The sequence below is a fragment of the Saccostrea cucullata genome, unplaced genomic scaffold, assembly GCF_032062105.1.
Source record: "Saccostrea cucullata isolate Sc308-1 unplaced genomic scaffold, CSIRO_AGI_Scuc_v1 ctg450, whole genome shotgun sequence".
In the NCBI taxonomy this organism is placed as follows: Eukaryota; Metazoa; Mollusca; class Bivalvia; order Ostreida; family Ostreidae; genus Saccostrea; species Saccostrea cuccullata.
Genome location: NW_026924387.1, coordinates 144684 through 159197, shown reverse-complemented (window position 1 = coordinate 159197; position 14514 = coordinate 144684). Strand labels below are relative to the sequence as shown.

At 33.2% G+C, this 14514-nt stretch overlaps 1 protein-coding gene across 22 annotated transcripts in view; it reads right to left on the bottom strand.

The window, feature by feature from the left end:
* LOC134266323 (sorbin and SH3 domain-containing protein 1-like) overlaps positions 1–14514 on the bottom strand; it is a 72313-nt gene that overhangs the window by 28921 nt on the left and 28878 nt on the right. For 19 of the 22 annotated variants that reach the window (XM_062748542.1, XM_062748543.1, XM_062748544.1 and 16 more), the window contains 7 exons: positions 13361–13414; positions 11257–11450; positions 10112–10421; positions 8814–8867; positions 6463–6659; positions 2636–2711; positions 753–800 (listed from right to left, as the gene is read on the bottom strand). In XM_062748542.1, the coding sequence (XP_062604526.1) occupies positions 753–800; positions 2636–2711; positions 6463–6659; positions 8814–8867; positions 10112–10421; positions 11257–11450; positions 13361–13414 (933 nt within the window). The remainder of the gene's footprint in view (positions 1–752; positions 801–2635; positions 2712–6462; positions 6660–8813; positions 8868–10111; positions 10422–11256; positions 11451–13360; positions 13415–14514) is intronic. The other 3 variants (XM_062748546.1, XM_062748552.1, XM_062748549.1) reach the window with 2 other exon arrangements.

The window sequence follows — 14514 nt, the reverse complement described above, 5'->3', positions numbered from 1 at the left end:
GGAGTTAAAAAAAAATAATGCCAAACTGAAATATTCAAAGCATGGCAATACAGCAACCTAAAAATTTTCAAATGCTTCAAAATGCAAAAGCTAAGAATTTTCTTTTAAATTTACTTACTAGGTAAAATGTATGTCAATAAAAAGGGACTGACCCCATTTTCACATATTTAGAATGCGATTAAGGCATGTTTAAGACATTTAAAACAGGGATTACAATATTGTCATTAATCCTATTTGGAGTAAAAACTGGCCTATTCACGGGTTCTTTGTACACACTGTAAACTATTATCAATGATAAGTAGGTGTAATGCCATCAGATTTTAAAAAGGCCAAGTGAAAGATAAAAAGCTTTTTATAAAACACTTCAGAGACCAATCGTTAAGATTGTATACCCTTAGGTTCCAAATCTGCAATGTGTGTATCTATTTAATAAATACAGGCAAACTTTGACAGGGGAAAATCATTATTTTCTTGTGAAATAAGTAACAACTCAATTTGCAAATTAACTTGAAATAGTATTAACAAGATAAACATGCTAGTTTTGATCTGATTTCAACATGCCATTAACTAATATCATTATAAGAGAAAGCTTGATTTAAATAGCTTTTGTGAATGCTCAAGGTAATTTCATTTCCATCAGCCCAAATGAAAATGAAAAATTTGGTAAATAAACATCAAAATGTTGTTGATTTTTTTTTTCTGGGATGCAGGAACTGTGCAAGGAAAAAAAAGAAATTCAATTTCATATCAACCTTCATCTTGAAAAAGAGTATCCAATAGTCTAGCAAACTCTTCAAGATCTGAAAGAAACATGCCAACTAAATGTTCACCACTCGATCCTGTTATTTTAAACCTTCGATAAAAAAAAACCTCATTCTAATTATTCTATTCATCCTTATAAGCCAGTTACAAGTATTAAAAGCTAAAATCTCTAAAAATAGGTCACTATACCTTCAATTGTACTATTTGTCATATCCTAGTTTCCAAAACTAAATCTAATTACCGGTATTAGTTTTAAGGAAAAGATAAAACTTCTACAATCTTGTAACCAATTACAAAGGAATAAGGAAAAAACTAAAGGTACTTATAAACAGTCACTTTAAATGATTTCCCAGTAAGCAAACAGTTCCTTCTTTGTCGGACTACTTCTACATACAAATATGACTTTATATTATCTCCCTTTATGTTTAAAAAGCCTTTTTCTTTCACCATTCTAAATCTAAAGAGCACTGCCTTCTATGAAAACAAAAAAGCTCTTGTTGCAGCTTAATTCTTTCAACAAACTCAACCAAAAAAAATTTGTGTGATATTACATAAAACGTATTTATAAATAGTAAAAGTTCTAGCTACCATGGTTTACTACAAAGATGTTCTCTGTTATATAAATATGATACTGAATTTTTTTTTATAAAATACGCTACCAGATCTAGTACTAGATACTTTGATCCAGCTTGTGTCCAAATGGTCTGAAATAGCATAAAGGAAGGTTTATATTACATGTACTGATAAATTTTTGACTGCTAAAATATATTCCAAGAATGCTGGTCCTACTCCTATCAATAAATGCCAGCAAACAATTAACCAAAAGTACATAAATGTTTTAGCTTCCTTTGCTATTTTAGAATTAAAGTCATGCAACCCGGTTCTTGGATTGTTGACAGACCCTCCCAAAAATACATGTAAAGAAACAATGGGTGCATCCAGCAATGAAAAATGTGGAATCTTCACCCCTAGGTTTAGTCTGTCAACGTAATCAAACATTTACTGACAGAATAAGTGTATAATCCCTCAGAAAACAATTTATTCAGAAGACCCATGTTAGGTAATTCAATAAACATAGGCATATGAGCAGCTTAACCCCAAATCAATATTATTTATATTCCACTGAACTTGAAGAATTCCAACCTCTAATGAAAATGGTTCAAAAACCTTTAAGCTTTGCATTTCACTTTTGACATGATTTACTTTTTTTTAATGTGTCACTTTTACTTCCAGGATTTAAGTCCACGTCTATTCTATTCCTTATTTATAAGGCCAATTAAAACATAGTTTTTGTCACTCAACTCTCGTAACCTTCCTAGCTTAAAAGAAATATATATTATTAAAACTATTAACACCCACTACTTTAACATCTCCTGTTTAATATGTAAACTGACCGTAATTTATTCATAGTTTATCGTAATTTGTAAAAATATTGTGCAAATATGATATCCGCATTTCTAAGGTGTTAATTTACTGTGAAATTCCATCTTCCTGGATAATTCATGAAGCATCCGTTACAAATGAAGTCATAAAGCATGCCAGATAGTCCCATCACATACACTGTATAACCATGTACTGATAATCGTAACACTGACACCTGACAACATCTAGATCTTTTTTTAGAGGGATTAGTCGCACAATAGGGTTTTTTTTCTACTTCTTGAGCATGCATCAAAAACAGATAATTTACACATTGAATTTTACAGTATCTAACACTTCAAAAATCATAATTTAAGCCTGGTCACCTAAAGTGGGTTTGTGTCATGTTGCAGTTGTCATATTTATGAATGAAATTTCTTTTTTCAAAATATTGTTTGATACTTTATCCTTGTTTGGAGTGGCATTGTGTGTGATTTTTTATTTAGATGGTTACCTTCTTTTTTGCCTGTTTTGTGAAGACTCTTAAACATTTGTTTGTACCAGTCGTGTTGCTTCTCTTCATCCACATTCTGAAAGATCAGTATCAGGTTCAAATTCCAAGTAATAATTTTTTGCATAATTTAACTATCAAATGTACTATTTAATATTTTCATGTAACCCTTGTTTGTATAGTCTTCACAAAGTGCTCCATATTTTTAGTCAGGAAGTTTTGTTACACAACTTCATAATTTTGATAAATATTCTGCATTTTTAGCCCTTCTGCATGACTAATTAAATGTAATTTACTTGATATAAATAATTTTCAAAATTATGGGTTATGTTAATTTTTCATAATTCTTTTGTAGCAAAGTATAGATTTACTATTTATTGGAACAGAAACTGCTTTAAACATTCATTAAGATCCAATTCTGTTTAGATTAAATTTTGCGAATCGGTACATATTTTACTGAAGCACCTTAATTACTGTAACATCGAACAATAGACAAGAATACATAAGAGTCCTAATTATTATCTCGGATTTCAAAGATGATGCCATGATACAGCCATTTGTCACTAAAGACTTCAAAATACCAGGACTGCAATCATTGGTTTTAACATAAATTTCAAATCATATGGACGCGTTTTATCAATGATATCTGTGACTTTAATCTCCTTTGGATAACGGCCATTTACATCTTTGTCTAAAAATTCAATGGGGGTGGACTTAAACAAACTGGTGACCTTTATCAAAATTATAAAAGGACGTTCGACACAAAAAAAAACAATTCTATCAGCATTTAGATAGCACTTCTTATTCAAACAGAGAATATTTTTTAGGTTCAATAGGGGGTTCCAAAATGTAAACAACAACATAAAGATTGCTATTTCCAGGTGCTTAATTTGATTTTAATTTTCACAAAACTAAATTCTTCAGATCATACTACATTCCCACCAAACCCCATTATTGTGCAGTGTGAATAAACATTTCAGCAGTATTTATACCTCTGCCATCATAGATAAAAGAATACACAATTTTTTTTATGTCATAATCTATGGATTAAGTATTGTATTCAAACAAAAGAAATGGATCGGGATACACACAACTCTGCTCTGGAATGTAGAAGTTCCTCTTTTTGATATATCTTTCGGGTTATATACTACTTGCCCCTAAAAGAGCCAAGAATGCTCTGATCTATCATTTTTTAAGAGAGTAAATGACTAGTGTTTCTAGTTTACAGCTGAAAAACTCGGATACCAAACCATATCAATCAAAATTAACTAATGAATGATTATTTAACAGCTGTCCTGGTATTTATTTTTTTTTTGGCCTAGCTAAATCAATGCAGTATGAAATGTTTGAAAAAAAAATTTATCTTTCATGTCATATAAATAATTTGAAAAATTCTTATCATTAATTTAACTTTTTAAATCAGATTTCCTTTCTGTTAAGCAATCTAGCTGACACATATTCCAAAAAACTTCTTTCTTGGCTTGAAAGATACAGATGAACCAAGAATTTGGCTGCATGATTACACTTCTCAATCTGTCTGGTTTAAAGCTATCCAGACCACTAGGACTTTATAAGATTCCAAGAGCTAGTGGCATTCCAGGCATTGAAGCATCTACTTGGTTAATCTTAACATTAATTGTTCCTAAATTTCCTAATGGTAATCATGGTAATGATTTCGCATATTTTTGGCTCAACATGATAATGCAATGTAGTCCTAACCTATACGGCATACTCTAAAACCTGGCCTGGCCCCTTTGGCCTGGCCTGGCCTCTAAGTTGGCCTGGCCTCTATTTTGGCCTCTAATTTGGCTTCAAACCAAATTTTGGCCTGGCCTCAAAAGTTGGCCTGGCCTCAAATTTGGCCTCTGTAAAATTTTTTGGCCTCAATTTTGGCCTCACTCAAAATATTTTCTTTTTCTGAATTTGATTGATTTTATTGATTTTTTATTGGTTTCATTTTTTTCACAGATTTAAGCAGGTGATTAATATATTTCTGTTGATATGTAAATGTGAACATTAAAATAATTATACACTACTCGAGACGATGGATAAGTTTACCCCTCTATCAGCAACCCGTACTCCCCACCCCCTCTCCCTTGCACCATACCATAATACCTACACGAGACAAAACACTACATTACTAAATTTACACTACCAATCTGATTTATTTTTATTGATTTTCTATTGATCTGTTGCAATTCTGAAGACTATAAAACAGAGCATATAATTTTACTTTCAAAAAGACACTCTCTTAATGATTTATTAAATGTGCCTTTATTTTTTAAATTTCCATGGTAGGAATGATAATTTTTACAGAGTAAAAAACATTTACAAAATCAGGGAGAGGGCTAAAATAGGCTGCGCCTGCTGCCCAATCCTATTCACGATAACACCAGTGAATAAAATATTGTTTCAATAAAAAAAATATTTAGAAACATCACATTTAAATTATGAAGACAACAAAGAAATGCAGATGAGTAGTAATTAACTAAGAACTAAAATTTTAAATTTGCCGTTTTAAGTATTACTTGTTTAATACAAGTTTTTTTTAACTGTCTTTATTTAGAATTAAAAAAATCTGTTTGATGATGTTGACTACTTTTACAAGTGATAGAAAAAGAGTCAATACTATGATATGCAAGTAATTGACCACATTTTATATGATAGGGTTCTAATGGTGAATAGAATGCAATTGTTTTACAGCACAAATTTTAATAATCTATCATCAAACAAAACTTTTGTTTTGATAATTGTAGGTAGTGAAAGTTGTAGCAGGAAATTCTTTATAAATCATGGGTGGCTTAACAGCCTATGCACATATACATGTCATTACTGATTAACTTCAACCTTTAAACTCCCTGTCAAGAACCGTGCTGCAGAATTTTTTGTCATTTGATATCCAATTACAGTGTTACGGCACATCAGGAACAGAAAGTTATAAATTATCTGATAATGTTATTTATCTTAATTTTTTTTAAATACCAACTGTTCTTAGATTAAAGTGAACATGAATTTTTAACAGAGTAATCAAATAAGTGTAATATAAATATTTTGGTATCTGTCTTGGTATATTTAATCTTAGGTGCCTGTATTCATATATCACACAGATGATGCAGGCATAACAGTAACACAACACTCCACAGTGTGTGAAAGATGATGATTCATCTACTTAACAAGTGGGAATTTTTCAAAGCTATTAATGACATTTGACATGAATTATTACTGGAGATTTTCAATTTGGAAAACAAGATATACTCTGATACTTTTTTTTCTAAATAATTATAAGCAAGAGTATCGGTAGCGTGTCTGTATGAAATACCTGTAAATAATAAAATGAAATAACTGTACACTGATCAATTGATAATCAATAAAATAATCCTTATTGGTGGTAGTACATGATTTATTTTTAATGTTCACATTTACATATCAACAAAAATATATTATTTACCTGCTTCATCTGTGAAAAAAAATGAAACCAATAAAAAATCAATAAAATCAATCAAATTCAGAAAAAGAAAATATTTTTGAGTGAGGCCAAAATTGAGGCCAAAATTTTTTACAGAGGCCAAATTTGAGGCCAGGCCAACTTTTGAGGCCAGGCCAAAATTTGGTTTGAAGCCAAATTAGAGGCCAAAATAGAGGCCAGGCCAACTTATTTTATAGTATGCCATGTCACTGAGTAACCTTTAATCTTAATGTATCGAAATCTTGATAAATATATAGCTTTAATTGACAAAACCTTAGTGCACATGCAGATATAAGCTAATTATCACTATATAAAAGATTAAATAACTAATTACAATTTTTCAAAGAAAATTAAAAGAGCATACCATTCTAAATGCCAGTGGCATTCCTTTTTCGTCCACTGGTCCAATTCCATCATATTTCTTTGGTTTCCTCTCCACAATTTCGGAGTCTGTGATTTCCTCTTTAGAAGGCATTGCATAGTACGTATCAGTGGTTTTCACACCTCCGTTTATTGAGCTTTGCTCCGAGATATATATTGCACCTTTAGGAATTTGCCCTTCTGTAAAAAAGAACGAAAAGAAATGGTGTCACCAATGCCTGTCACTATTGAATTAAAAATAAATTTCAAGGAAATGTCCGAGCCTACAAAAAAAAATATTGATATCAGAAGTGCTATGATCCTTCACAAGTTTTTGTTCCCAAAGAAAAAATATACAACACACCACAATAGCTTGTAGCTACACATTCAGTGACTTTTTCAAAAACATCATTTGTCACTTTGTTGAAAAAAAAGTTAAACTGAAGTCAAAAGTTATCAAGGAAAACCATCACACATCTTTCTATCTCCCCCCTGGGGGCACAATGCATTACTTCAGACCCAGGAATGTGTGTAGTAAAGTGTGTGTATGGAGTACGATTACAGGTGTCTGGTGAATGAAGCTTTTTCCTGGTCATTTACATGTCATGGCTGAGTGACCAGGCTGCAGTGAGGGGATACGGCCTGATTTCGCTATCTGTCTGGGTCCATCAGTTTGTTACACTGACAGGTGCCCCCTTCATGTCATGGACAGGTATGCCAAGTCATTAAAGCACCAAATACACACATTTATGTCATCTTGGAAATAAAAATAACTTGTAACTATCTGATAATGTTTTAGAAATGTTACCTATGTGTGACAGTTATGTTAATGAACTTTTTTATTTAAAGCATTCCACAATAAAAAGGCCATAAACATTTCAAATGTTTCAATGATTACCTTTCAAAGTTGAAAAGTTAAGTAACCATATAGCTTTAATTTCAATATAGGTACATCAATTTCTAATGCAGTTACTTTTCTCTTTATTCTTTCTCTACATTAACAACTGCATGCAGAAATACTATGTGCAAAAGCTGGCTGTGCTTGCTGTGCTAAATTTCACTAAGAATTCATTTCTTATTTGCTTATAATTAACTTCTCATTAAAAAAAACACTAATCTATAACTAATAAAATGACCTAATACTTTTTCAGATGATTCAAGTATTTTTGGAAATTCATGCAACACTTTAGGAGTCAGTTATTAGTAGTAAAGATTCATTTACAAAAGAACGTCAAATATTGTTAAGACTTTAGAAGTTAAGGCATTCTTTAGGTTACCAGAAACACATAGCCACAATCAATTCACTCCTAATGAAAGTCAACATTTACACACAGGCAAATTAATCCCCCCTGCCATCTATCCCTCACCCCGTGTCAACTTCTCCATTCAACCCTTGATCATATACAAACAATTTACTATTGCAGTTATCAATACTTCAGTATTGAGTAAATGTGCATGCAGGCCGGACAGAGAAATGGTTGGAACTTTTGTGTATTTCAATTTCATAAACATTTTAAAAGATCCAAAGAGCTTGGTATAAAAGAATTCTCCAAAAGATATCAAAGAATTCGTGACAGAGATTTTCAAACAATACTTCAAACACATCATTTTTAAATGTGCCTGTATTAATTCAATATTTTTCCTTAAAGAGCATTTTAAGCACTTCTTTTCTCAAAGGTTGTTAAAGCAATTACATATTTAAAACCTCACAATTATAAGATGAAAAATCAATTATTTTCCTTTATGTGTGTATTTTCAAATAAATACTCTTTTGACAACCTCATCAACTTTGAACTGAAACATAAAAGGAGATTTCTAAGCTAGGATAACTCCACTGAGCTATTTTAAGAATTAAGTTCCTGGTCCAGAAATGTATGCTATTTACAACACAGGATTCCTCATATTGAAATGAAATTGTAAATTTTTTAATGACGAATTAATTAGTAATATTAAATCTGCATACAGGGGCATGCACCTATTACTTCTATTATGACTCACTATATGCATAAGTTCTATGGTATAATTAGTGCAGTTTATGTACTCAAAAAAAAAACTTAACACCTTCCTACAGCATAAAAAATAAATGTCAAAAAACATGTTTAGCCATTCCAACCTCTTGCAAGCATGCATGAACTAAGATATTCCTTATTTAATAAACCAAATTGATATTTTTCTGTGCTTAACACACATAAAGCCTAGGACTATGGTACAAACTTGAGTGAAGGTGTGCTAACACTGAACGTTACACTATATAGACATATGACAGCAGCCCGAAGAGCTTTCTGTTGCTGTGCGAAAAATGAATTTTAAAAATAAAAATGAAAAATTAAGCAGCAATCCCTGTTTCCCTCTTACCCTGGGTCACTATGACAGGTGGTTGTTCTGAGATCAAATCCTCAAAGCCATTCTCTGAAATAATCACACCAGCATGCAGAAAAAAACAAAACAGATGTCCAAAAACAATATTACATGTGAATCACACACTCAGAGAAATATAAAACAATAGAAATTCCAAGTCTTTGGTGATTTTCACAAAAAAAGATTAACCAAAAAAAATTGAATTAGGAAAAGTTTACACACCAGCAGTCAATGTAAGTCCTAATTAACATTCCAACACAGTGAAAACTGGAAAGGTGTACTGCATATAGGGACAGAATGACAAGAGACAGTGCCTGATCTATCAAGTCACGGTTCAGCGAACTCTCACACGCCGGTGGGAGTCAAAAGCTACACTTTCACCACTCGTCAATAATATCCTCGGTGTTTATAGTATCAAAAAATAGTGCACAACTTTCAATCATAATAAATAATTCCTTATTTATTCTTCTAATACACAGAGCACCCCAAATCCTGTTCGAGTCGTGGGTTTTAAACAAATCAATACAGAGGTAAAGAGCCTCTTTATTAATTTTTTTCGAGTTGTTTTTAAGTGGTGCCAAAACTACTCCAGGTTATCGCGCTACCTTTGGGTTTGTGGGTATGTGTAACAATTGGTAATAATATTAACGTAGAACCCCGGGCATTTACAGAATAAACAAATGTTTGTACACTTCTGTCCTAGTCTTATCTGGGCCTGCAGGGACCTTTAAATGGTTTAAACCAGAACATATTTCTTACTACATTATTACCTATGTTCATCATGCATCTATTATATACATTGTCTTTGTTTCTTTTCAATAAAAAATGACAGACATTTGGGGCTTAATCATTCTAACAATTCTTTTACTGGATAAAAAAAAAAATGTCTGCACTTTAATTTTTTAGTGAATAAAATTTTGGGAACATTTTATGGATCATTAGCAATGTTGATGAATTCCAGATTTCGATGACTATGTCAAGTATATATTTACAAACACCCTACAGCAAGCCCAGGGTTCGTCACAACCAATCAACCTTGAGAAATCGATGAAATGTCAAAAACTGTCTCGGACTACTCATTTGGCTCAGGAGGACTGGCTGTTACACCCTTAAGGTCGTATCTCAGCTAAATTCCTTGTGTAGAGATAGCATCAGACACTGTCCTTTCAAAACAAATTCTGATTGAGGAAGTTTTAAAACTTTTGTTAATTTTCAAGAAAAAATTGTTTAGCAATGGGTCTGGGTGTGGAAAAAATCAAAGAGGTGAGCACTTGTGTACCGGTACTATTCTTTACCTCTGTTTTTCTGCAGCAGTGTCACGTAGGGACTTTGAGTAGAAGGCAATCGACTGACACTGGGTTCCTCATGATGATAGTGCAGGCCATCCACCTCCCGGTCCCTGCCCCCATTCATGTGGCCATGGTGGGCGAGGGTGTTGGAGGGGGCAGTGTCGGTGCTGATGGTGGGGGAGGCAGTGGTGAAGGTGGGGGCCCCGTACGAGTGACCTGACAGCACGCTGTCCGTCATGCTGCTGTCATCGTCTGCTGCAGAACGACTGGTGAAGCTCTCCTCTGCTGCTGGCGGCGGGATTATCTGCTCTTCCTTCTACAAACCATTGTTTTAGAATGAAAACTCTATTCTTCCAATACACTGCACAGTTTATGAACTTTTCTATAAAGTGCCACAAATCTAAATATTATCTTGCACTGCACAAAATTTCACATGGGCCACACATTAAGTTATATTTTCTAAATGTAATTTCCTAATACCCAAGAAAATGGTTGACAAATACTGCAGTGCAGTTGCCGATCAGCAGTAAAAATACCCAGAAGTTAAAAGCTTAGTCCATGGTATTAATGCAGATTAATTAGCATTACTCATTTCATGCATGTCTTTGGAACCTTATGTATTACTCATTTCATTTATAAAATTGGAACAATCTCAAAATAACAAATACCACTTCAAAAAATATGTTTAAATGAAAAAGAAGGACATTTCAGAATTTACAATATATTTTCAATCATTTTTGAGAGACACATTTGAAGCATATTTCCTTGCAGTTAAACTTTATTACCCAGAACTCCATGGGACTGAGAACTGACATTATGACAATACATGGATATCAACCTTTATATGTGTGCAGTAAAACAGAATATGATTTATTGCATACATGTTTACATGTAAGACCTACAATCATAGCTATACTGCTAAGAATTAATTCAGGGTCAACATTCTCTCGGCTGCATGTTCAACCTAGTTCAGATAACATATTATACTAAAGATACTGAACCTGGAAGCACGACAACAGAGAAGAACTTATCTAACACATTAATAAGATGTGTACATTTAGTCTTTTGTATGTTTTGTGGTGCCTGAATTGGTGAGCAGAGTAATACGAGATGTGTATGTTTAGTCCTGTGTATGTTTTGTGGTGCCTGACCTTTTGGTTGAACCGCTTGTCTGGTTTGGGTGAGGTGTCCAGTCGCACCGGTTTGTACTCCTTCTTGACCAGGGAGGGGCCCTGCCCTGGTTTCCAGATAGAAGGGGTACTCTTTACCAGAGGAGAGGTAGGGGACTTGGGGGATCTGGCTTTCTGCTGCTCAAAGTACGACAAAGGTTCCGATTCTGGTTTATCTGGAAAAAAATACCTAGTGCTTAGAATGTAAAATTTACAAAATATATAATTATATTTGACACTGCCTCAATAAGGTTAGCAATATTATAGAATGCCAATTGCAAGTAAATTTGTAGGTATAATCAAGGTTTTTCATTCTCAGAACTTATTTTTCAAATTGGATAAAATTAAATAAATATATGTTCAGTTATAATTTATTTCAGGTATACATTCAATTTATAAATGTCTTTGATTTCGTGACATTGGCCACATATAAAGTTTAAGATCACGCAGAGAGAATAGTAGAACTACAGTTTACATTGATACCTTTGTATACAGAATTGTGATACAAATTATAGGTTTCTTTTCATTCTGTCAATTTAAACCCACATAAAAATCCCCCAAACCAATTTGGAACAGACAAATTGGAGGGAGATTACATTAAATCCACTATAGAATGCAAGTGACACCTTTAAACAGGCCACAGGAAAATCTGTCTCCAATCCAATCATTATAAATGATCATCTACGTTAAACAGACACCAGCCATTGGTGGAGAAGTTTTGTTTAACTCTGTCAATATTATAGCAGTAACCAATATTTCCATATCCCTTTGAAACAAACAATGGTGTTGCCCTCTATCCATGAATGGTGTCAAATCCTAATCCCCTACGCTACTGATGGGCCCCATTCAGCCATTCAGCATCCCACGAGTTCACATAAAGCACGCATTGAGAAATCAATATTCTCCAATTACACTCCAGAAACAATAAGTAAACATTTAATAAAATCCAAAATACGATCAAATTTAACACCGAACACACAATTTAAGGTGAAACTGAAGCTGTGAGTGACCTATCGGTTGAGAGAGGGGTCCCGTGATTGGATAATCAATGTTTTGATCAATGAAGATTCGCAGCAGGTTAGTGGCCAGCAATAGAAAGGCAACATCTGGTCTCACAACACCTCCTTAAAGTATTGATCCACCACACAGTCAAACTCATCAAAGGTTCATAAATCTTATCTACTGCAAGACTGCAATGCACCGTGTTTAAAATACATGCAGCTAAATCCATGGAGTCTTGCATCCAATTCCACAATGGAAATTGAAGGTTACATTGATTGGATGAACATTTTTTTTAATTAAAGGAAAAAGTCAGCATTTACAGCAAAAGGACTATCCTGCAATTTACTAAAAGAAGCAAATATTTTCCTATGTACTTGGAGCACAAATCATGATGAAAGAACAAAACACAAAAGGACTCTCTCCTAAAACTAACATGACATAAAACTTGTTCAAATGTGTCTTCTTTGATTGCACGTTAACAAAAACTACTAATCTTTGCTAAATAAATCAATATCATACAGTCTAACCTTATTATAGCAAACTTGATGGGAGTGAGAAATAGACAACGGTACTATGTGCATATAGAATATGTGGTTGGGACTTCCAACTTATTTCAACATATCAATGGTATTCGATACATTGATGTTCAGGATTCCAAAGTTTATTAATGTAATTTAAGCATTGCTTGTGTATGATGTCTTATTTGAGAAGCTTGTTTTCCTGTATATTGATAAAATAATATAAAATAATCAATTTTAATTACCACCAGTTTTCTATAACACTAAACTTATTACCGGGTAATGTTATGTGTTATAATATTGCCAAGATATTTTGGGGGAGGGCAAAACTCCAGGTTAATAAGACCAGCTTCTTTGCAGAGATTCAAAAGAATCCATGTACCGGTAGTAATTAGTCAGAGGATTTTTTTCTTCGCCAATCTCAATAAATTTGAAGGCTCACTTTTCCTTGAGCATGTTCATATTTATTTCAGTATATTCTAAGTTTTAATTAGCCACTTTTCTAAATTAATTGAATTACAATAATTGTTTACAGATAATCCCCTCCTTCATTGGCTGACACTTACCTAGGTTACTGAACTGCTTGAGCTTCTGCGGATAATCATCTCGGTGTTCATCCACTGACAGAAACAAAAAACAAGAAAAAAGATTACATTTCATTAATTGGAGGTCCCAATCTTAACATTCCATACAGAGATATGTAAAGAATTAATTAATCACTGGCTCCTCTACAGTTATCTTTGGAAACCCGCAAAAAAATAAATAATACTCTTATCTACAGACTGTGCTTCAAGACACTAGAGACAATGCAGGATAGATTTGCCAAAGAGAAAATCATAAAAGTTCTGCAACCCCGAGATAGACAATAAACTGGATCCCCCCTTTGTAGGGAGAAAATAGCCTACTGCTTTTATCTATGAAGTGAATGATTCACAAATGCTTTTTGTCAAACCTAGAAAATGCATCTAAACTAATCACTATGAAGAAAACACAGTGGCTACTGGTATGTCAAGGAACTACCTTCTGAACTAAAAATACAGTGAAACACCCCTAAAAATCAACACCTGGCCTAAAACCAATCTTAATTCTTTGCCCTGCAATGTGCAGAAAAGTTTATCACTCTTTGATTATCGATTGAAGGGGGTAAAAAAAGACAGCAAGATCTTCTGCTTAATCAAAAGAGGAAGTTGATTTGTTACTTAACAGAAAAGATGCCTCTCAATGAACCATACTTTGTATCTTATCACTTTCAGCGTAATTTATCTGCGAGCCATATTGTTTATCTCGTCTCAGGTTTTTTAACCATGACCTATCTAAATTTACAACTTTTTTATCCATTCATCCTTTTTATCATCAAAGGAAAAATACCCAACCAATTCCTGATTGAACACTGAGCCAAATCTGCCAATAAATAATCATTCACCATTTGAACAGACCTTAGATAGAGAGGAACAGCTTGTGTTTAAATCAGCAAAATTTCATCCTGCTAGCCACTGATACTTTTGATTCTATTCAAACCCAAAATCTCTCCAAAAATCTTATTACTGAAACAAAATGGAAGATTCCAATACTAATTATAAATAAATACATTAGTACTAATGTACTTACATACTGACAAGGACTTCCACGGTCTTAGACACTTGTACATTGCCATAAGAAGACCACCGGGACTTGTGCCCCTTATTTTACACAAAGAACTCGACAGTCATATGCTTAAGAA